Source organism: Hippocampus bargibanti, linkage group LG02 (genome assembly GCF_051943395.1).
Source record: "Hippocampus bargibanti isolate YZ-2025 linkage group LG02, ASM5194339v1, whole genome shotgun sequence".
Classification (NCBI taxonomy): domain Eukaryota; kingdom Metazoa; phylum Chordata; class Actinopteri; order Syngnathiformes; family Syngnathidae; genus Hippocampus; species Hippocampus bargibanti.
In genome coordinates, this window is record NC_142735.1 from 24943341 (window position 1) to 24966705 (window position 23365).

At 43.6% G+C, this 23365-nt stretch overlaps 3 protein-coding genes across 6 annotated transcripts; all 3 read left to right on the top strand.

Moving 5' to 3' along the window:
- Positions 1-639: 639 nt before the first annotated feature.
- On the top strand, positions 640-9801 carry mus81 (MUS81 structure-specific endonuclease subunit). Its single transcript, XM_088990435.1, has 15 exons — positions 640-975; positions 1809-1938; positions 2390-2469; positions 2651-2758; positions 2830-2910; positions 2983-3071; positions 4326-4511; positions 4660-4746; positions 4826-4956; positions 5027-5139; positions 5329-5544; positions 7540-7665; positions 7740-7843; positions 7916-7999; positions 8638-9801. The coding sequence occupies exons 1-15, from the start codon at positions 835-837 to the stop codon at positions 8702-8704; spliced, it is 1743 nt and encodes a 580-aa protein (XP_088846561.1). The 5' UTR covers positions 640-834; the 3' UTR covers positions 8705-9801.
- A 509-nt stretch (positions 9802-10310) lies between these two features.
- On the top strand, positions 10311-21805 carry ppp2r5b (protein phosphatase 2, regulatory subunit B', beta). Of its 4 annotated transcripts, none has more exons than XM_088990438.1 (14): positions 10311-10589; positions 10693-11080; positions 12266-12462; positions 12541-12642; positions 12709-12801; positions 12881-13011; positions 13101-13160; positions 13997-14105; positions 15428-15481; positions 16918-17088; positions 18185-18312; positions 18388-18501; positions 18577-18723; positions 21689-21805. In XM_088990438.1, the coding sequence occupies exons 2-13, from the start codon at positions 10888-10890 to the stop codon at positions 18677-18679; spliced, it is 1455 nt and encodes a 484-aa protein (XP_088846564.1). In that variant the 5' UTR covers positions 10311-10589; positions 10693-10887; the 3' UTR covers positions 18680-18723; positions 21689-21805. The 4 variants fall into 4 exon arrangements, with proteins under 4 accessions (XP_088846564.1, XP_088846563.1, XP_088846562.1 ...); XM_088990437.1 differs by lacking the exon at positions 21689-21805 and adding an exon at positions 19708-21670; XM_088990436.1 differs by lacking the exon at positions 21689-21805 and having other exon boundaries at positions 18577-19066.
- Positions 21688-22644, top strand: gphb5 (glycoprotein hormone subunit beta 5). The gene is made up of 3 exons (XM_088990440.1): positions 21688-21807; positions 22000-22259; positions 22385-22644. Exons 2-3 carry the CDS (start codon positions 22053-22055, stop codon positions 22571-22573), a joined length of 396 nt encoding a protein of 131 aa, XP_088846566.1. The 5' UTR covers positions 21688-21807; positions 22000-22052; the 3' UTR covers positions 22574-22644.
- The last annotated feature ends 721 nt before the right edge of the window (positions 22645-23365 follow it).

Below are 23365 nucleotides of genomic sequence, written 5' to 3' on the forward strand. Positions count from 1 at the left end.
ATTGGAATTTCACATGGCTCAATCACAACAGGAAAACTCAACCTGATAACATGTGAAATGGCTCACAAATTCAAAAACGTGGAGACAAAATTATACTCTTTTATTCATCAAATCTTTGCGCTTTGATCCTCTCCTCTTTCATCTGGAACTGCTTTATGTAACAAAGAGGGTACAGAAAGTGCTTAAGAATGAATGTCTCTCTGTGTCTTTGTGTTGTCATGTTATTTGTTATTTAGTTTTTTTTTTTTCTTTTGACTTCAAGACGGCGCCGCGAGAGTGGCTGCCTTTCCAGCAGCTCCTGTGTTTTGCTTTTCTACTTTCATTTCTTTCATAACTTTTCTGCTGTGAAATGTAAATTTCTCCACTACGAGACTAATAAAGGCAAATCCAATCCAATCCAAATCATTCAAATTGAAAATTTTCACAAAATTCCATGTCGTCATACAAATAGTGAGGTGTTATATGACTGATTGTATATCCACTTCCTTGAAATGCCGCAACGTGTCATGAATAGCTTGCTTTGTTTTCACATCCAAATGCTGATTGTGAAATGACCACTAAGTGGCGATGTTGCTTTTTTCTGTAATTCTTTCTTCGTGACAAAACCGGAAGTTCCGCCGAGCTTGCCTCCGATTGGACCGGAAAGCGGAAAAAAACTGGGTCAGATTGAAAAACTACGTTTGACTCCGGAAATTATACTATTTGCAAATTACGGAGCGATCAGCTTTTCATGTCTTCAAGACCGCAAGCATTGAGCGCTGCATCGTCTGCGCGTGACACACCGCAATTAAGTTACTATTCTGTCACACGCCATTTGTGATCTCATCCAGCGAAATGTCCGCCTCCGAGCCGGTCCGGATGGGCCGAAAACGTCCTGTTCCCGCGTGTCCGAACCCGCTGTTCCTCAAATGGCTCACTGAACTCCGAGATGAAGCCAAAGAGAAAGGCCTGAATATGCAGTACGTTTATCAGAAGGTCGGTCGCTGCAAAAACACCCTGACTCGTTATATGATACCACATTTGGGGTTCGAATATTGAAAATAATTATTATTCCCTCGAATATTTTTGTCCTCACGTTTTCCTAAATAATCCACGCGAATGGCAGACCAAACTATTAATCACCCTTTAAAAATAATGAGCTGAGAATATTTTTTTTAAACGCACCCCCCAATTACAATACAAAACAATACATTTTTATTGTCATGGCACTTTCATAACAGTTGCAGCTTGAAAAAAATGATTTACATAACATTGAACCTAAAATAACTTCATCGAGCGAATATGCAAATTATATGCACAACAGCGTTTGAGAACATTTCCTACTTTTTAAAGAAATGATATTGGTCATTTAGCAGCATGAGGAGGTCATTTACTAAAATCAAAAGTTGTTGACATGTTTAAAAAAATCTAAAGGTAAAATTACATTGTTATATAGGAACCCCCACCCCCAGCATTTTAACAATTCTTAACCCCGGTGAACTTTTGGAGAAGTTCTGATTACATGTAAATTCCTTTGCAGAGTGTCAGAGTAGCTTTCTAGACCTGCTGTTTGACTTGTAATTTATTTTGTCTTATACTGTAACCATATCAAATAAACAAATAATAAACTAGTAGGAAAATATTGAGAAAAATATCAATTGAATTTTTGGTGATACAACCAACTAGTATTAATCGATATGACCTGATGATGAAAAAAATGCAGTTAAATTTTCTGTTTTTAAATCTGATTTATTTCACAAATACAATTACATTAATTTTGATGTGTCCATTGCTACACCAAATCATTACTGTTGTTTGTATGTTTGTAGGCCATCAATTCTTTGAATAAATATCCTCTTCCACTTCGAGATGCCAGAGAGGCCAAGATCCTGCAAAACTTTGGAGACGGCATATGTAAGATCCTGGACTCAAAGCTGCAACAACACTACACGGAGTGCGGTGAGACCCACAGAACAGTCACTCACAAGTGTTTTTTTTCCCATGCGATAAAATCATGGTCATTAATATGTGGAGTTGCACAGTCGACAAAAAAAGAACAAAACAAATTACATCATGAGGAAAAGCACAAACTACATAAAAATAGATAGGAAATGCCTAAATAATAAGACTAAAATAATATAAGCAAAAAATGCAAATATTACAAAAGGTGAACATGTAATATGATTGAATGAATATGTTGATATGATGAAAAGAAAATACACAAATCTCAGCCACAATCACACCAAGACGATAACTAAAACAGTGCTACACTGACAATAATCAAACATGAAATAATCAAATAATTCAAACTATCATGATTTTATTTGTAACCGTAAGACGAAGCGTATGGTGGATTTGAAGCAGTCCTAAGTCCTACGTGGGAGTAAACGTGGCCTCGTCCCTCCCTTAGGTGAGGACGCCGCCCGCGGCAGAGAAGCGTTGTCGCCTGCTGTCCCTTGCGACGACAAAAGTCCACGTCCCAGCAAGAAGGTGACAGGATTCGAAACGTCTTTTTATCTGGCTATTTATTTATTGGCGAAATAAAAGACGGATTTGAGCCAAGTTCTGATTGGCATTGTGTATTTAGCAGCCTGCAAAGTATTGCTGCCACGAGTGAAAATAGTTCTTGAAGTAATCGTCCAACCACGGTTTTCTTTGTCACATGATCCAGGCACGGAATATACAAAAAACGGCGACCAAGAGAAAGAAAAGGGAGTACATGCCTCAAAAGGGATCCGGCGGCTACGCCGTGCTGCTCGCGCTCTACAGACACTCGCAGGTAGCGCGATTGCCGTCTTGCGAGTTTATTTATTTGACAGCGCAATTATTGAGCGGCATGTCTAAGCGCAGACGGGGGGCAGTAAAGGTTTCATGTTCAAGATGGAGCTGCAGGCCCAGGCGCAGCATCTTTGCCACAAATCCTTCACGGTGGTAAGGTCCCGCTAAGCCTCGTGAATTCCCGATCGACTTCCTGTGGACATTTTTGCTTTCCCTGGCCTGTAGCCCGAGCTCGGAAGTAAATATGCGGCCTGGTCCTCGGTCGCCACCCTGATCAAGAGGAACCTGCTGATGAAGACGCACAAACCTGCACGGTACCTTTTCATTTGATTTCCATGACTCCATTAACTCCTTCACTGCCATTCCCGAATTTATTCGGATGTTGTTGTTTTTGTTTATTGTTTGGGTGCTCATAAAGCACTGGCCAGACCTCTGGCAATGTTTTTCCCCTCCCACGAGGGCGCAGCATTTACCTTTTGTACAGCCGCCCCCACGTTCAAGGCAGAAAACTCTATCATCAAGTAAGCTCTAAATATATATTGTTTTCTGATGAAAGAAGAGAGGTTTCTAATAATAATACATCCCATTTAAAAGCACCTTTCAAAACTCTCAAGGTCACTTTGCAGTCACAGGATAAGTTTTTCAGTGGGTGAGCAGCGGCAGCCACATGCGCCAGCGTTCACTCAACCTGGAACTATCTCAAATAGATAGAAAGCTGGCCAGCTGGCTATCCAGATAGCTAGGTCGCCAGCTAGCTAATAGATAGCTGATGTTAATAACAACAGCAATACATTTCATTTATAAGCGCATTTCAAAACTCTCAAGGTCACTTTATTTTTATTGAATGTTTCTGTAGTCCTAAAACACAATATTTTGTGGGTCTTGCAATTTGAGTGAAAATGACAAAAACCCTGGCACTGGAGTCGACATGTTTTTGCACATCGTCTGGCAGTGAATGAGTTTAAAAATACATAACATAAAATAAAAACAACTAGTACACACCCAGAATACAAAAATATACAAAAAAATGAGAAATATGTAAATATTCTAATAACATTGTACAGTTACAAAAATAAATAGCAAATAATAAAAATGATTCACAAAAATGTGATGAAAATAGAGGAACTGAATTGTTTTATCCTCTGACAGCTGGGATCGATAGATAAATAAATGAATGAACAAATACATAGATAAACAGGTAGATGGATGGATAAAAAAATAAACAAATGGACGAATGACAACATCCATCCATCCATTTTCCATACCGCTTATTCCTCATGAGGCACGAGGTAGGGGACACTCTCACACTCACACCTAGGGACAATTTGGAGTGGTCAATTTGCCTGCCATGCATGTTTTTGGAGTGTGGGAGGAAACCGGAGGACCCGGAGAAAACCCACGCGGGCCCGGGGAGAACATGCAAACTCCACACGGGGAGGCCGGACCGGGACGCGAACCGGTGAGAACGAAAACATAAACGACAAAATAAATACATTGAAATACAATAAATACATGACATATTTAACGTGGACATTTCTCTGTGGCTGACTGGCATCTAACCTCGGCAGCTACTCTCTGACGGAGGAAGGCGTGTCTTTGGCGCAGCGTCTGCATTCAGCGGCGTGTGAGTCAAAACCGCCTCTCGGCGATGAGGACGACGATGAGGACGAAGAGGAAAAGGAAGGTTGTCCTGTCGCCGTGGACCTTACCGTGAGTGAGGAGGACAAGGATGATGACGTCGAAGACACATTAGTGTAAGTCGATGGTGACAATTGGCGCTCTCTGGTGGTTACCTCTGGAATTGCAAAGTCACTCTCCAGTCAGTTGTTCCATCTTGTCATTTGAAAAATTGCAGATGGGAAGCGGCGGGCTTTTGAAATGACCAAAGTATTCTTCTCTCAGACCAAAGTGCGAGGCGGCACACGACATACGACTCCTCGCAGGGACATTTGACATTGTGCTGTGCGTGGACGTCAGCGAGACGACCGGGTGAGCGCAGTTAGACCAGGCGGCCATGTTTTCATCTCATTCAACCGTCGCTTTTCAACACGTGGCGGTGCGCCTGCAGCGGTAGCAGCCGGCAGTGCAAACAGGAACTGGTCACAGAGCTGCGCAAGCGGCGCGTCGATTTTGACGTCAGGAAACTCCACGTGGGAGACTTCCTGTGGGTGGCCCGGGAGAAGGCCACGCCCGCGTCAGGTGGGATTTCTGCTCTCGGACAGCCTTGCTGCCACACGCTCGTCCGCACTGACACAAAAACGCAACGCAGGTCACGTGCGTGCCTGCGCGGAAAGAGAGCTGGTCCTCGATTACATCATCGAAAGGAAGCGGATTGACGACTTGTGCGGTAGCATCATCGACGGACGCTTCAGGGAGCAGAAGGTCCGATAAGAACAACTTACATAACCATGACTACGTTTGCATTTTCGCAACACCAAGACCACGCTTAACAGTCGTTTGATTTTGCATCACTCATCTTGTCCAAAGACAGACCTTCAAAATAAAATCTTTCACTGCGCATTTTAGTTTTTACATTTATTTATTGACGACACGTTGCGTTCCCTGTGTCAGTTTCGCCTGAAGAGGTGCGGCCTGCGGAAGCCCGTCTACCTGGTGGAAGGATTCGGCAAGGGGGCATCCCACCTGAGCATCCCCCAAATGACGCTGCAGCAGGCCGTCATCAACACGCAGGTGATAGACGGCTTCTTCGTCAAACGGGTGCAGGATCTCACGGAATCGGCGGCCTATCTCGCAAGCATGACCACGCACCTCACCAAAGTCTACCAGGTCAGGCCATGATGAGCACGTCGCTTTAAAAGTGGAATGAGCAAAAAGAACATGTGATGGTACGCGAGGGATTTACAAACTGCACAGCCACAAACTGAATGAGGAGAGGGGTAGATGGGAAATGCAGAATTATTACACTGTGGGGAACTGTGGAAACATTACCATAAAGCACAAAAAAAATTCAAAATGGACTAATATTATCCGCAAAAAAATAGTTGTTAAAAATCGAGATAAATGAAAAAAAATACACAATGATTAGAGAAAAATACAAGTATTTTTTGAAATGATGGCTTTGTTATACATATACAGTGGGACCTTGGCTTACAAACTTAATTGGTTCCCAGACAGAGTGTCTAAGGCGAAAAGCGTGTATCCCAAAAATTAATTTCCCATAGGAAACCATTAAAATGAGAATAATCCGTTCCCAGGTCCCCATAAAACATAATTTTCTAATTTTCTAAGCCTTAAAATACACAAAATATATCTTATTTTACGGATAATAAATGTGCTATAGTATTATGATTAAAGAAATAAACTGTACTGTACAATAATGTCATTTTATTTACCTTTGGGGTGGTCGTTAATGGCTTGATAGAATGGAGTGTCCGGTTTCCTCAGCATTAAACACTTGATGAGGAACATAGGCTTCTTTCACCGTCTTGAGGAATGATTCCTTGTAGGTGCTTTCTCTGTGATAATTGTATCTAGTTCTTCATCAATTGTGATCTGTTTCGCTGGGTTGATGGCTTTTTGCATCAAATGTACAGATGACTTGTGCGGGTTATTTGTGGGGCCTGATTGATGGGATATTTTAACTGTTTTCTATCCATTTTCTCACTATTCTTACACTCTCACACTTTTGTTTTTTGTTTCAAGCTCTGTCAACTCCCTTTTGTGTGTGTGTGTTTTCTCACTCTCTCTGTCTGCCTGTCTCTTTAATGTTTAACTCCACCCCCCCCCCCCCCACCCCCCCACTGCTGGGTTCTTGACCAATCACGTGGCTTTAACCAAAGACTGGGGGAGGGGAATAGAGGACAAAAACAGTGGGCACCATTTTCTTGTTAGGAGAATGGGCTTGTTTGCGAGCGACACATCACTCATTGTGGCAGCTCCGTGTGTATCCCAAAAAATAGTTCGTCTGCCAAGGTAAAATTTTCATAAATGTAACTTTCGTCAACCGAAAAGTTCGTAAGCCAAGGGGTTCGTAAACCGAGGTTTCACAGTATAAAACTAATCGTGTATATATATATATATATATATATATATATATATATATATATATATATATATATATAAAATCCTCGTCTCACCCACCATGGGTGGTGTCTGTCCCCATTTCAGCTCGGGTCCTCTACCAGAGGCCAGGAAGCTTGAGGGTTCTGCGCAGTGTCCGTGCTGTCCGTGTATATATATATATATATATATATATATATATATATATATATATATATATATATATATATATATATATATATATATATATATATATATATATATATTGGATTGGATTGGATTATATATATTTATTTATTTATAGCAAGCTAAATTGGCTTGAGAAGTAGAAAGAGCACGAGCTAGTTAGCAGGCTAAATATACTTGAGAGAGACTGATAGAGAGAGTTTGAGCTAGTTAGCAGGTTAAATATGCTTAATAGCAAGAAAGGAAAGAGGAAGCATGAAATACCGTACGCAATCAACTCTTCTCACGCTAGCAAGTCTAGATTTTTTTGCATGACTATTGTATTGAGGTTTTTATTTTCTCCAGTTAAAAAAATAAGGACAAAAAATTCTCAATACAGAAATAGCCATTCACTACAATACAATACATATTTATTTGTTTAGAGCCATGAAAAAAATACATTTTAAAATCTTTGTCCAATACACAGGTATTGGACAAAATGGCAAATATCACGGAAAACATTTGCCGCTAAAAATTGAAATGAATGAATGAACGAATTGAATGTTTTGTCAAAGCACCATAAACTGCAATCCTCAGAAACGCACGCTGGTGTGCCACTCGCGTGAGCTGAGCGGCGACTTGGACCGCCACGATGACGGCGCCCCCTTTTCCACCTCCTTCCTGTCTTTCGCCGAGTTTAATGACGGCGCCGTCAAGAACAAAGTAAGCCACCTACTTTTCGTGCATGTCGCCGGCGCACTGAGTGACGGGCGCCTTGCGCCTCGTCTCCGCTTCAGAGTCAGACGGTGCGTGAAGTCTTTGCCAGACAGTTGATGCAAGTGAGCGGCCTGTCCGCAGACAAAGCGGCGGCCGTCCTGGAGCGATACAACACGCCGCACAGGTTAGTAGCCTTGCTACGTGAATGCCGCGGCGGGCAAATTTGGAGTCACTAATCTCAAACTTCCCGCCTCAGTCTCCTGGCGGCGTATGACGAGTGCACAAGTGAAGCGGCCAAAGAGAAGCTTCTGTCTACCATTCGATGCGGTCGGCTCAACAGGTTAGCCAATGGCAATGCTAATTTGCGACACTATGAAAACGCTTTAGGCAATGGTTATTTGAACACAAATGGTACGTAACAGGCGTATATTCTTTATCCTGACAAAATCTATTCCTGCAGTTTACTGGGTCCAAGTAGTTGGGATGATTTTGTTGACGGTGTTATTCTGCCCCTTGTGGGCAAGTCACAGTTTAGGAGTCGTCATAAAATTGTCACTATGGACAGACTGTTGAATTCTGTGATTGCATTGCAAAATATGACATTTTATAAAGTGCAATAATTTGAATAATAAGAAGCATGACATAATGTGGATAGTATTTTTTTCTGGGAGAGATTTTCAGTCATTTTGAATGCAAATTTTGAAGGTGATTTGAAGGACTATTTGATGCAGTGTTTTGTTGCAGTGCATGTTTATTGTTCAAATAGAATTAAAGATGTTTTTTTGTTTCTTTACTTTGTTACTTCCGAGTTGAGTAAACGCTGGCGCATGTGGCTGCCGCTGCTCACCCACAGGAAAAAAATGTCCTGTGACTGTAAAGTGTCCTTGAGAGTTTTGAAAGGCGTTTATAAATGAAATGTATTATTATTATTATTATTATAAAACTCTGCAACTTTGTCCCCCCCTCCCTACCCCCAAGGAATCTGGGTCCCGCTTTGAGCCGAACTCTCTACCAGCTGTACTGCACCAAAGGAGCGCTGTCCTAAATTGTCTTGGATTTCAATGACGGATTCTTGCTGCTACTATTTTTTTATTCACTGGTGATACTGGAAGGAGTCAAACCCATCGTGGGACTACAAATCGGAGCTTTGAACGCCAATCATTGGTCGGGGTTGCTTTGATGAAAGTCACTTGGAAAACACAATTAACCATTCAGATAAAGAACGGGCAAAATCGATCAGAAATTTGTGACGAGTAAATGTGTTTGTAAACAGAAGGGAAAAAAACGCTTATTTATTCAACTTTTAAATGGCTGGCAGGTTTTCATCACCGATCGCACCATCATGCAGAGTTCAATTTCTTCACATTGTTAATTTAGATGGATAATGAATGTTTCAAATGTTGTCTGGCACGTTAAGCTGTTGTGTATAAAATTCTGTTTTAAAATAAAATATGTTATACCACTTGAAAACAAAGTGGACGTTTCTGCCGATTGTCATACTTGCGACGTGCTTCAATAACAGAAGACGTCTCCATGAAATGACATTGAGTGATCACTTATTACCCCAAAATATTTCTCCCTCCTCCCGCCACTCATTGAATTTCTTGTGGGAGGGGCTATCTTGTCTATCACAACCTTGGATCCTGCCCCACCTGTCTCACGTCGACATCCCCTCCACATTGAATGGGGCAAAATGAAAATCTTCCGACATGAAAGATGGTGCTCTGCGATTGACTGCCAACCAGTTTCAAGTTTATTCCGCCGACTGCACATAAAGACTGCTGGGATAAGCTCCAACATGCCCGCAACTCTCAGATGATGGATGGATATCATAAATTCATTTGCCACATGGAGATGCATGGAGCAATCGTTTTACACTCAAATCACATCGCATGGGTTTAAAACTGGATAATGATTTTCTTTATTCATTTGCTTTTTCTGAGCACAAGAATCACGATTGTTTTATTATGAATTGTTTTTCCTGTCAATGTTTTTGTGTCAGAATTTTACTTTAGTACAGTACAGCACTTTGTATGCAGCTGCGTTTTTTTTTAAAATTGCTCTATAAATAATACAATTGCGTAATACTGTACTGTTGGATTATGTCTTGCCATTATCTTGATATTTGATCTCACGTGTTAGCCTTTTCTAAGCAGCTGTTCAAGAGCTCTCCAAATAAAATTGATTTGGAAATGGAGGTTGATTCCCACGCCACTAAACAAATTTGTGACACACATTATTTTTCTAACTACTATTGCTGATACAACTATTGCTTAAATAACACGTTTTTTAAAATTGTGAATTATCTTAATTTTACAATGACATGAGGATCAATCCAGCCGTTAGCGTCATCCGCAGTCTGTATGGAGCATCTTCAATCCTCGGGCAGCAAGCTAATACCCGCAGGTCGAGAGCGCGCGTTGTCTGGTCCCACTGTTTCAAAATAAAACCCATCTTGGTCAGAGCACAAACCAAAACCGTTGTGAGCTGTCAAGGCGATCGCTTTCGGTTCAGACTGATTTAGTGTACAAGCCCTCAGGCTAAATTAGCACCGTAGCCTTCTCGTTTTGCCAATTTCCAATAATTTTGCACATGTCTGAAGTCATTATTGTGAATGAAAAAAACAGTGTACTTCCGGCGTGGTCTTTCGCAGCGTCTCGTTTCGCGATGAACAGTCGAACCTGAGCCGTCGATTCTCTGCCCGTTCCGGATAACGGAGGACGGAGAGCGCATCGCCTCGAAGATTTGCCATTGTCTCACAAAGAACATTTTGGAGTTTTATTGTGTCTCTTCGGTTGCCAGCACCCGGAGACCTTTTTCTCCCCGTCCAGCCAGACGAAGCGGAGTCGCGCGGCGAGGTGAGGCTCGTTCCCCCGCCCTGATCTGCGCGCGCGTCTGGAGGACGGCGAACATCGGGACCAGCATCCGAGGTAGGCCCGGAGGAAAGGAGAACAGCCGCGAGGTGCTTTACGCAGAACCAAGGTGGGCACGGATTGACGGTTTAAACGTAACCTGGTCTTTTTTTTCAATTAGGAGTGTACGTGTTCTGATGTCGACCACGCTCATGACCAGAAGAACGGCCGTTGATTAATGTTCCTGTTTTGACATCATTGTCCCCCCACAAGTCCCTTCCTCACATAACCTTGTCCCATCTTCGATTCCGAGGCCCCGGTCACCCAGATTTCAGTGAACCCCCCAACCCTCACCCCCTCCCAGCCACCTCCAACCATGGAGACCACCAAGCTTCCCCCGTCCAGCCCGTCCTCACCCACCAGCAGCTTCTCGGTGCCGTCAGCCGAGAAGGTGGATGGATTTGTACGACGTTCCATCCGCAGGGCGCGCCAAAGGAGGTCCCCCAGCTCGTCAAACTTCCGTTATCAGAGCTCCGTGGTGGAGCTTACGCCTCTGCCGCTTCTCAAAGGTCAGTGAGTCCACAGCTCCCCGAGAACACCAGAAAAACAAAACAATTGTCAATTGCTGAAAAGTTTCTGGTCAAATTCTTTGCGAATAATTTTTAAAATGACCTCTGATAACCCGAAACGAAGTTCAGATGTTCTAGGAGCCTTGTTTATTTGTTTATATATATATATATATATATATATAAACGAATACAAAACAATAATAATAATACATAAATAGATAATTAGATGAATAAATAAACAAATGAATAAATAAATATTAACTAATATATAATAACACAAATAAATAAGTAAATAAATTAAAACAATAATAAATAAATAAATACATAGCAAAGAAACAGATAACCTGATAAATAGACACGGTGATAAAGAAAAACAAAAAATACAGTGACTAAATACATAAATAGGCAAATAAAAACGAAAAAAATTTAAATGAATTAATAAAAAGCTGTGTATTTGCCTCATTGGACTGTGGCTATAAAAGATTGAAACTTGTTCGAATGGAAGTGTTTTGTGGTACAATAACTAAATAAATACATAAATAAATAATTGAAACTAAAATGTATTATTTTAGACCTGCAGTACACAACTGACAAATAAATTCTACCGGGACAGGGAGTGTCTCTAAGATGTGTCACGATTTGCAAGGTGGTGCACCCCAAAAAAAGCAGGCAGGAGGGATTCGACAAATTTTATATGAAAGGAAGTCAGCAGGAACAAAATGTCAAACAACGTCATGAGAACAAAAACATCCAAAGTAGCAAACAGAACCAAGAGTAAAACATGACAAGATGAAACAAACCTGACAGGGTGAAACAAACAATGACCGGACACTGAACGGGAGTCCACTGATGAAAACGACCAACACCTGTGCAGCTGCAGGTGTGGCCCTACAGCGCCACCTGTTGATCGCAAACCGAAACGTGACAAAATGTGGTTGCACAAGTGTGCGCACTCTACTGTAAATGAAAATCAATTTTAAGTACACACCTGCCACACTGTGAAAATGTCTCTCAGTAACCGCACATAAAGTTCTGCTGTTGTAGTAGGGCTGCCGAGAAGCCATTTTTAAAAAATTGAATGCAAAGAGGTGACATGAACTTACTAGTTGAGATGTAAATTAAATCCCCGGTCAGACGGAGAAATGGTGGGTAACTGTTTTTTGTCAACTGGCGACTGGTCCGCAGACGCCCCAGCCGCTGAATTCCACGACCTCTTCTGCAAGAAGCTGCAGCAGTGCTGCGTGACTTTTGACTTCCTGGACTGCGTGGCCGACCTGAACGGGAAGGAGATCAAGCGGGCGGCGCTCAACGAGCTGGTGGAGAACGTGGCCACCAGCAAAGGAGTCCTTATCGAGCCGCTCTACCCGGAGGCCATCAAGATGGTACGTTTGGGGGAACAACCGCTCCTCTTCTCCTTCTCTCGGCTCATTCCCGCCCTCTCGCGTCCACTTTCATCGCAGATCTCTGAGAATATCTTCCGCTGTCTCCCGCCCTGCGAGAATCCCGAGTTTGACCCGGAGGAGGATGACCCCCCGCAGGAAGCTTCCTGGCCACATCTTCAGGTAGACCCCATCTTGTCCAAAGATGTCAGAATAAAAAAATGCTGAAACGTTGCTCCTTTTTCCCAGCTGGTGTATGAATTCTTCCTGCGCTTCTTGGAAAGTCCCGATTTCAAACCCCCTGTAGCTAAGCGCTACGTGGACCAGAAGTTCGTATTCCAGGTAGGCCCTCCTTCCCCCTCCCGTCCTCCTCGCGCGTGTCCAGAAACGCAGTCAGTGATCCTGCACGCTGTGTGTTTAGCTCCTTGAACTGTTCGATAGCGAGGACCCCAGGGAGAGGGAGTACCTCAAGACCATTTTACATCGCATGTACGGAAAACTGCTTGGCCTCCGGGCTTACATTCGAAAGCAGATAAATCACATCTTCCTCAGGTACTGGTCCCCACTAGTGGCTATTTTGAAGCCTCGCTTGTTGAGAACCGCCGTGATGATAATCCTCATAAATTTCATCTGTTTCCCAGGTTCATTTATGAGAGTGAGCAATTTAATGGCGTGGCAGAACTGTTGGAGATCCTCGGCAGGTGAGCACAAAGCATTTCTTTCTCCTCTCCTACCCGATCGCTCATGTACTATGAAAAACTCGATCGGTCTTCAAGGTTCTCATCAACGTGGCGTTGTCGTCACCCTCTCTGCAATATCTGAACGGAAAATCAAAGAATACTCACCGGCATATATATTCTTTATCCTCTGTCAAGAACAAGTATAACTGCTGCAGTGAAGAGCACGGAGAGGAGCTGAGCCTTTCCTACAGTCTATCCCAATCTCTGCCTTACACTGCTCCCATGCAGCAAATCTGAATATGAGAACGAGAGGGACACCTGAAAGACAAAGTGTGACCAAAAAAAAGATTGTTTTTAATTATGTCACAATCAGAAAAATATGACATTGTTAGCGAGTGCTTTTGTCATGAATTATGGGTGGGGGGGGAGTCGGTTTTGGGGGGGAATGCAACGTATCAATAGCATTTCCATTCATTGCGATTGGAAAGATGATTTGAGTTAAAGAAGTAAACAGCAGGCTCCACCAGACTCGATTTTTTGGGTGGGTTGCAAGGACAAGTCGATGTACCCCCTGCAACAACAAAAAAAACGTTGGAAGCCAATGTAGTGGGATGAGTCACACGAAGAGACCAAGTCACGCAGTCATGTTGCTAGTAACAAGAGGTATTTATAGCCCCGCCCACATCGACGGAAGATGAATGAAGCCGAACACGCCAGAAGGGAAGACGGATGAGTTAACGTCACGCCATCACGTGGGGGCGGGAGCTACTCTTGTCATCCAACGCAAAGTTCCTTTTTTTGGAAATAAACATTAATCAGATTTTCATCCTAATTTTCGCTTTTGTGTCACCCGCCAGCATCATCAATGGCTTCGCTCAACCCCTGAAGGCCGAACACAAGCAGTTCCTGGTGCGGGTTCTCATCCCCCTGCACACGGCAAAGTCTCTGTCCGTCTTCCACGCTCCGGTCAGTCACTTTGCAACATGCTATTGGCTGGAGTGTCGTTGTTGTTTTCCCTTGTCACGTGCGTGCGCCAACTGGATACTTTTTTGGGGGGTGAGGGTATGCTAGATGGCCACTAGATGGCAGAGTCGAGTCACGTACTAAAACGCGTCTGTGTTTGAGAGTTTTTTGACTTTGCTCCTCACAACACACACACACACACACACACACACACACACACACACACACACACACACACACACACACACATGATTCAAAAACCAAACTTGTGAGGACCAGCTAACGGGTTCGGGGGGAGGTGGGGTTGCTGGCAAAGCAAACAAAAGTAAGTTACTGTATGAGCGTAGGGCCTTTGAATCATCTGAGTGACTCAATAAGAAGCGCTTTGGATATACTGTAATAGCGGGTGACAATCTTGTTGCAAGGCGAGGAGTGTGTAATCTGCAGAGCAGCATCCCTCCCATTCGGGAAGAGAGCAGCTCCGTTTGTTTGCGGCGTTCCCACGGCGGCTTGGAATTTGGCAGAAGCGCTTACCAGGGCTAGAATTTGTTCCCGCATTTTTTTTCCTCTACTTTCCCGTTGAAATAGTACCTCTCTTAATTTGATTATTCGCCGATATGCTTTGACAGTTGGCCATTTTCTCTTCATTGGGGTTATGGGGTGCGCAGGAGCTTATTCCAGGTGTCTTTGGGTAGAAGGCGGGGGGCACCCTAAACTGCTTGATAGCCTCTTAACGTGCAAAATCCAAAAAGACAGGTTCTTTAAAGCTGAAATGAAACGACAAGGCCATGTTAAGCAGAGATGTTTTTTTTAACAGCCATCGCTGTGTTGACATCAAAATTGTCTTTCTCCCCTTGAATGAAACGGCACTGAAAGTCCCGCCTTTTGCAAGTACGTCTGGCTGCGTAATCCGTCGCCTAACCACGACCTCCCGCTTCCACAAAAGGCCGTCTTGGCAACGCAGTCCAAACGTCGTGTTTATCCCAAGCGATGTTAAGTCTTTGCACAATACTTGAAATAGCTTGACCCATCCTCACATTGATTCTAATCCTGGCACTATTCCCCCCTACCCACCACCACTCCTTTCTTCTTTTGAATTGTACACCATTGCATAACCTACTCAAAAGAAAAGCAGAGGAAGCCAATGTGCACGCTTTACTTGTTATTTTTTTCCTAAGCGCCGTGGCGACGGTAACCGGTCGAGGACCAAACATGCGCACACGTGCTGCACACGTTCACCGCTGTAAAAGACCTTGATGAGATTTTGCTAATGGGACTGACTAATACTCGCTATTGTCACGCTCGTGTGTGTGTTTCTTCTCTAGCTGACCTACTGCATTGTGCAGTTCATTGAGAAAGACTCCACCTGCGCTGAGCATGTAAGTTGGATTTGTGTTTTCCACTTTTAAACATGAAGCTTCGGATTGAAGAGGAATCGTTCCTTGTCAATTGTCGTAATGGCCACCAAAGAATACAATGGATGGAAAAAGTTTACACACCCTTGTTCAAAAGTCACATTTTTGGGAGACAAAAAGTAGACAGGATGAACTGAGTACAACAAAAATGATCCTTTTGAAGGTTTTCCACCATTTAATGTCACTTCTTGCTCGTATGACTCTGATTCAGCCCAAATGAAACGCAGATGTTATTGTAGGCTTTCCTGGCATTTTTTTAAAATTTCATGAGCAGTGACTAGTTATTGTTAGCACAAAACCTTCAGGCTTCTTTGAGTATTGGCTGACTACTATTTAAATCATTCACTGCCAGTCCTGAATTTATTCGGGAATTGAAAAGCATGACGTGGAGCGCCATTCGAAAATTTGTTCAGGTTTCGGTTTTTCTTGCGGGGCGGGGGTGCCGGTAAAGCTCCACTCAGACCTCTGGCAATTTTTTTCCCTCCCATAAGGGGCAGTATTTGCCTTTTGTACATCCCCCACTTCCTGTGCAGATACCACTAGAGCCAAAAATAGCATAAATCGGCATAAACTTTTTTTTCCTGATACGGTGGGGTGCTGATAAAGCATTGGTCAGACCTCTGGCAATGTTTTTCCCTTCCACGAGGGCTCAGCGTGTGTCTTTTGTACAGCCGTCCCCATTTCAAGCTCAGATAACTCCAGACCCATATAACTTGGGAATTAACTATTTTTTTCTGATGAAAGAAGAGAGAGAAGATTTCTTACGCTGCATTGAATGTTTACGTTGTCTTAAAACTCAATATTGTGTGGGTGCTGCAATTTGAGTGAAAATGACAAACCCTGGCACTGGACAGACATTTGCACATCGTCTGGCAGTGAATGAGTTAATGTCAGTTCGAATTCATTGGGTCATTATGAACGCACATTATGAACAACCCCAGTTATAATAATATATGTCATTTATAAGCGCCTTTCAAAACTCTCAAGGACACTTTACAGTCACAGGATATTTTTTTCTGCGGGTGAGCAGAGGCAGTCACACGCGCCATCGTTCACTCAACCCGGAAGTAACATAAAGTTAAAAAAAAACAACCAAAATAATAAAAAAATAATAAATGACAACACAAAAACACTATTGTCAGGGCCACCGAGTCAGATGTTTTCAACGCTTCTCATGTTAAAGTGAAATTTGGGTCATGAGGATGTGTACAGTTAACTTTTCCAACACACACGACTTGTTAAAAAAAAATCAACTCAGTTGTTCAGGCCAAAGGTCACATTCATGATGGAACAAGTTTCCAAATGATTGAAATTCGTCTGCGTTCCGCAAACTCGCCCAGCGAGCGTTCAAACAGGGATGTGGAGACTTTTTCAATCCACCGCACACCCGCTTATCTCAGATCATCAGAGGGATGCTGAAATACTGGCCCAAAACGTGCACGCGGAAGGAGGTGATGTTCCTGGGCGAGATGGAGCAGGTCTTGGATGCCATTGAACCGACCCAGTTCGTCCGAGTCCAGGAACCGCTCTTCAAGAAGATTGCCGCCTGCGTTGCAAGTCCTCATTTCCAGGTGATCAAAACTGCCAGCCAATCACAGCGCACATATAGACGAGCAACCATCTGTACTAGGGTCAATTTGGAGTGTGCCAATAATCTGCCTGGGATGTTTTTAGAACGTGGGCGGAAATCGGAGTACTCGGAGCAAACCCACACAGGCACTGGCATAACATATGCAGCCAATGCAGGGGTGGGGGGCCGAGACCAAATGGAACCTTGCCCCCCTGCGTGCTAACTGGTCGACCAGCAGTATTCTGCAGTTAGCCCATCTGGTCATGCCTCACTTAGCCACATTAGCCCGCTAGCATTAGCCACAAGCATTAGCAGCATCTCTTTTGTGCACGTGGGGCATGTTGGCTATTTTGCACCTTGTAAAGTCGCCGAGCGACACGATTATTACAAAGTTACCGTGGGATGGTGTGGAATCTGTGTTCAAATATATGTGGGCTGTAAATTCACTTGTAGGGTGTATCTACCCCGGTCAAGGATGACACTTTTACAGAACAACAAGTCCAAATAAATTATATTTTTGTTGTCATGGCAACCAATGACAAGCTACCCGCCAGTTACACAGGGTGAATATTCACCCCACTCATTTTCACAAACATTATGAAAAATGGGCTGAAGTGTTCCTATTTTTCTCTCTGATAAAAATGGACACAAGTTCACAAGGGGCAAAATGTGTTTATAGTCATAATAATAATACATTTCATTTTAAGCGCCTTTCAAAGCTCTCACGGACACTTTACAGTCACAGACAAGCATAGGTACTATAATAAATAAAATACAATCACAAATACAATAATACAATACATAAAATTCAGTTAGAAATAGAAACAAAGAAAGAGCTACATAGAAAATATGTGGGTTTTGAGATGGGATTTGAAGGTGGGAAGAGAATTGATGTTACGAATGTTGGGAGGAAGTGAGTTCCAGAGTTTGGGGGCAGAGCAGCTGAAAGCCCTGTCCCCCATTGTGCTGAGACGGGCGGGGGGCATACAGAGGTGGAGGGAACAGGATGTGAATGTCAATTAGCTTCAGCGTTGACTGCTAGCATGAGCTTTAGCGATGCCAAAATGAACGTAAAAGCATTCAGATGTGCGCATCAGGTGGTGGAGCGAGCCTGTTATTTTTGGAACAACGAATACATCCTGAGCTTGATCGAGGAGAACTGCCAAGCGATCCTGCCGCTGGTGTTTGCCAACCTCTACACGTTCTCCAAGGAGCAATGGAACCAGTAGGTGGCGCACACGTGAATGTTTGGCTTTGGCTCCGAGTCGGGGCTCCCCCTAACTACACTGACCGTGAAAAGGTCTCCCCCTAGACCCATCGTGGCTCTCGTCTTCGATATCCTCGAGACCTTCATGAAAATGAACGGCGAGCTGTTCGAACAGCTCGCCGCGTCCTACAAGGCGGAGAAACAGAAGTGAGCCGAAGCGTCCAACGCCCCTCAGGTCCGTGTGCGCCCGCGCTCGTCATTATTTATCTTGCTCTCCTTCAGGGACGTGAGGAGGCAGAGGGAGCACGCCGAGCTGTGGCGGCGCTTGGAGGAACAGGCCGACAGCAAAAGTTACCACCCTGAGGTCGGGGAGAGCGCCACCTAGGTGGGCGCGCGTAACAAAAGTCGCCAGGGCTCACACCAATAGAGGTACACAACCCAATCGATATTTTCTTGTTTCGTGTCATGGAGGTGGTAGCTTCTTTTATTTGATTTTTGTCAAAGCGTACGCACTCCGAGGTCAAGATTGTGCGTCGTTTTGTTGTTTTTTGTTTTTTTTGGGTGGAGGGGGATGAGATGCACGTCGGAACTGGCGCGTTTTACAATTCACAAAATCAGAAAATGAATCAGAAAACACGGCAGGCAGATAATTTCTGTGCTCGTCTCTCCCCACACAACACTTGGACCTTCAAGTCGGTTCAATCAAACGTGTTTCACCTCGCGACACACACACACACACACACACACACACACACACACACACACACACAAACATACAAAAAAAGTCCACACGCTCAAAGGCGTATCAACAAGAGACGATTGACCGACAAAAGGGATGTTCACACGGCACACATTTCCTTTTATCGAAATGTATTTTGTTGCCATATACAGTATTTTACAGCTGTGTAAATTTTGTGGAGCGTTCACACGTATAAAGCTGCTTACTGAAGAGAAGCGTTCAACACAACAGTTTGTGCGGCAGTGGAATATGCGGAAAGCATACTTCCTTTTCACCGCTTTTTTGATGACATTGAAAAAAAACACGGTTTATACTTCGCCACACAAATCAACGCTTTAGTCTAATACGAAAGAGAGTGGAGTTGAAAGAGACAGCGATCGAGCTAGGTAGCAGGCTAAATATGCAAGAGAGAGAGAAGTCTACTGAAGAGAGAGAGAGAGAAGGAGAGTATGACAGTGCTAGCTAGTTCTTAGGCTAAATATGCTTGAGAGAGAGAGAAAGGTAAAATCGAGGAAGCACAAAATACCGTACGTAATCAACTCTTCTCACGTGAGCGAGTCTAGCCCCGTAGCGTAGCGAGCGAGGCTACCCGCTGATTTGTTCACACATCCCATTTTAGATCGGTTTCATATCCATCCATTCATCCATCATCCGTACCGCTTATTCCTCATTAGGGTCGCGGGAGGTGCTGGAGCCTATCCCGGCCGTCTTCGGGCACCAGGCAGGGCACACCCTGAATTGGTTGCCAGCCAATCGCAGGGCACACAGAGACATACAACCAGTCACACTCACACCGAGGGACAATTTGGAGTGTTTAATCTGCCTGCCATGCATGTTTTTGGAATGTGGGAGGAAACCGGAGCACCCGGAGAAAACCCACTCGTGCCTCGGGAGAACTCCACACAAGGGAGGGCGGACCGGGTCTTGAACTCACGGCCTTTGCACTGTGAAGCTAACCACTCGACTACCGGGCCGCCCAATCCAAGCCGGTTTAAACTGTTTTCACGGGCTACACTGGTACAACTTTGTACGTGTGAACGCTGTACAGGGAGCAACCCCGGATAAAAATTTCCGTGTGAACACCCCTAAAGACTATTTAAAATGGCTTCTTCTTAACTTGTTACTCAGCTACTAATCTATCCTATATAGTGCCATGAAAAAGTACCCCCCCCCTTTTTAACGGCACCGTAGACAGAACCATCCTCATTCTCGCTCGTACTACAGACAATGACGATGTTTTCTGTATTTAGAGCATTCTAGCTAACATAACGTGTGCGTAGTGCGTGATGAAAGAAACACTAGTGTAGCAGATAACATGGCGAGAACGCGCAGATATTCCACACGATTCCCCTTCAATCACCTCAGGGGGGAGAGGTGGGGGTATACGACAGGATGCCGCAGGCTTTTTCTTTCTTCTTTTTCTTCGGGGCGGGTGCTCACCGCGAGACGGGAAATACGGTGATAAGGGAGGGATACACAAAAAAATAATAATTCTAAACAAGTCGACCTCTGGCCTGAGTAACTGCACCTTTGTTGTGCTTTCGTCCATCTTACTTTAGCAATACTTTCATTCCACCATTTTTTTTTGCCTGCTGTTCACGTTGTCTTAAAGGTACTTTGCCTGTGAATCAATTTCATGTGAATCATTTTGCTGGATAGAACAATGTATTTATTCCAGACTCAATGAGGACTAAATCCGGTGATTTGAACGTGTTTGTTTGCAAGAGAGAAAGAGAAAGAGAGACAGGGTTTACATTTGAATGTATAGTAAATCAAATTGATTGTCTTTTTTTAATGTATTTTTTCTTAATTTACCTGTCAGCTAAAGCCTTGGTATAATATTTTTATTTAGACACAGTGCAAAAAAAATCCCAGCAAGAAAGCCGGGTGTATATGATTGATGCTGCTGATTGTCTTTTTTTTCATCAACCCCAAATGTTTTTGTCACCAAATATCTTGATATATGCACTTTCTTTGAAAATAGATCTCACTATGTCTTATTTATGTATTTATTTATTGGTTTGTTTATGGTGATTTATTTCCAAAGACGTCTGACTGGATGGCGTTTTGAAAGCATTACACGTAGCGGTTTCATCTCTGTTTGTTTGTTTTTATTTTTTGTCGTCAAGAGAAAAAAAAAACAGCCGGAAAACAAAACGTTTGTTTTGGGTGTGGAAAAGGGGGTGAAGTTGGATGTAGAACGCTTCTTGTAAGAAACCTGACATTACACTTCACTTTGACAAAACAACCCGAGCTGTGTGTGTCTTGTCTTTATGAATAGTCTCTTATTTATTATTTTTTGTGATATTTTTTATCCAAACGCAATTTTTTGTAATTTATTGATCTTAATCGGCCAGAGTTGTGCAGGTAAAACTCGGGACATGTCATCCCGAGTGACTCCCAGTGATTCACCTCACTGTGTTGCCCCTCCACTCACCGTGGGGTGTGTTGGGGGTTCGTCAGATTGTGCAAGTGTATCTAATATATAAGGATGTGGCATACGCCGAGTTTAAGAAAATAACATGTAGACGACTATCAAAATTTTCCAGGGAGGGAGTCCCCTTTAATGCTGTTTCGGGGTCCCTCGCGTGGTATTTTAATTGTAATTACGATGATGTCAGAGAGTCCGTCCGCCCTAATAACTTTCTTACACAGAAAAAATGCATGGGCGGGTAGGAGGGGGATGATATAAGCCTTCCAACTTCCATTTCACTTTGTCGTCGCACGAACGAAGCCACACACCTTCGATCTCGGCAGACGGTGAGACGCCAAAGGTGAGCGAGAGCTTTTTTTCCTTCATTGAAGTCAAATATTTAAGAGTGCTCCTGTCTGTTTAAAGTAAATACATTTTACAATCATGGTCTTGGTTTAAAAAAAAAATAATAGAAAAGCTTATGAAGATTCCACATGACCACCCCTTCCCCCGTAGTGACCGAATCCGTTTTGAAATCATTGAATAACTGCAGAGTACCTGGTACGACAGTTCCTTAAGTGACCACTAGAGAGCGCTGTTGTCAGCATGCGCGACCTTCCTCCACCCCTCCTGCTGCTGTTGCTGCTTCTGTTGGGGCATCCAGCTGCTGTGATGCGCGTTGCCGAGACCACGGCGCTGCACAGCTTTCGCGGATGCTCGGTGCGAGATTTCACCTTTGTGGCCCAGAAGCCGGGTTGCAAGGGGCTGCGGATCACCACAGAGGCCTGCTGGGGGCGCTGTCACACCTGGGAGGTAAAAAGAAAACTGTCATCAACATCACCCCCCCCCCCCCCAAAAAAAAAAAAAAAACGGAAACAAGTTTTCATCTATGAAAATGCCATCCTTGTGTGTCTCCTCCCCCCTCAACTTTTGTACAGAGGCCCGTCCTGGATCCCCCCTACATCCACCGGCACCACCGCGTGTGCACGTACGCGGTGACCCGTTACGCGAGCGCCCGACTGCCCGACTGCCAGCCTGGCATCTCACCTCTTTATCACTACCCGGTTGCCTTGCAGTGTCACTGCGCCGTGTGTACCACCCTAAACAGCGAGTGTGAGAGCTTCTGATCGTGGGTCGGAGGCAGCTGATGTCCGCCGTGTCTTCAACTTGTGTGTGATGTTCATTAAAAATCAGACAAACCAAAGCTCGGTGTGTGGTTTCTGGTTTCTTCTTCGACACTATCGTTTGAATGAGTTAAAAAGACGTGACGCGATGTACATTTCTACGAAAAAAGACGGAAGGTATGGAAACTTGGGGCTGCCATTGTGGAGTAAAAATATGCTCACAGGTAAATACGTTTACACGTTTTCAAATGTTGGTTTGTAGTTTGTACGTACTCACTACGCGACGTACACTCAAACTTTCGCGGCTAAAAAAGGCTACCGCTGTTTCCGATAATGCCACGGCCACGGGGTCTTGATTTGGCATGCGCAAAAAAAAAAAAAAAAAAAAAAATAGATGCAGGATGTACCTGTATTTTTTAACAATAATAATACATTTTATTTGTAAGCCTCTTTCAAAACTCTCAAGGACACATTACAGTCACGGGATAAGAACATTCAAACATTAAATATATTATTTGATACATCGTTAGTTTTATTCTTTTCTGCGTTTGATTTACATTTTTCCTACTGCATGATTTATAATCTGCATTTATTACCTTCAAATGTATTCTAATCTATTACCAAGTCATTAGAGTGTATTTCAACAAGTTTGAACATATTTGCAATTATGTTTGAACATACAGGGATATCTTGGTTTGCGAACTTAATTGGTTCCCAGAAAGTGTGTGTAAGGCGAAAAGTGTGTATCCCAAACATTAATTTCCCATAGGAAACCATTAAAATGAGAATAATCCA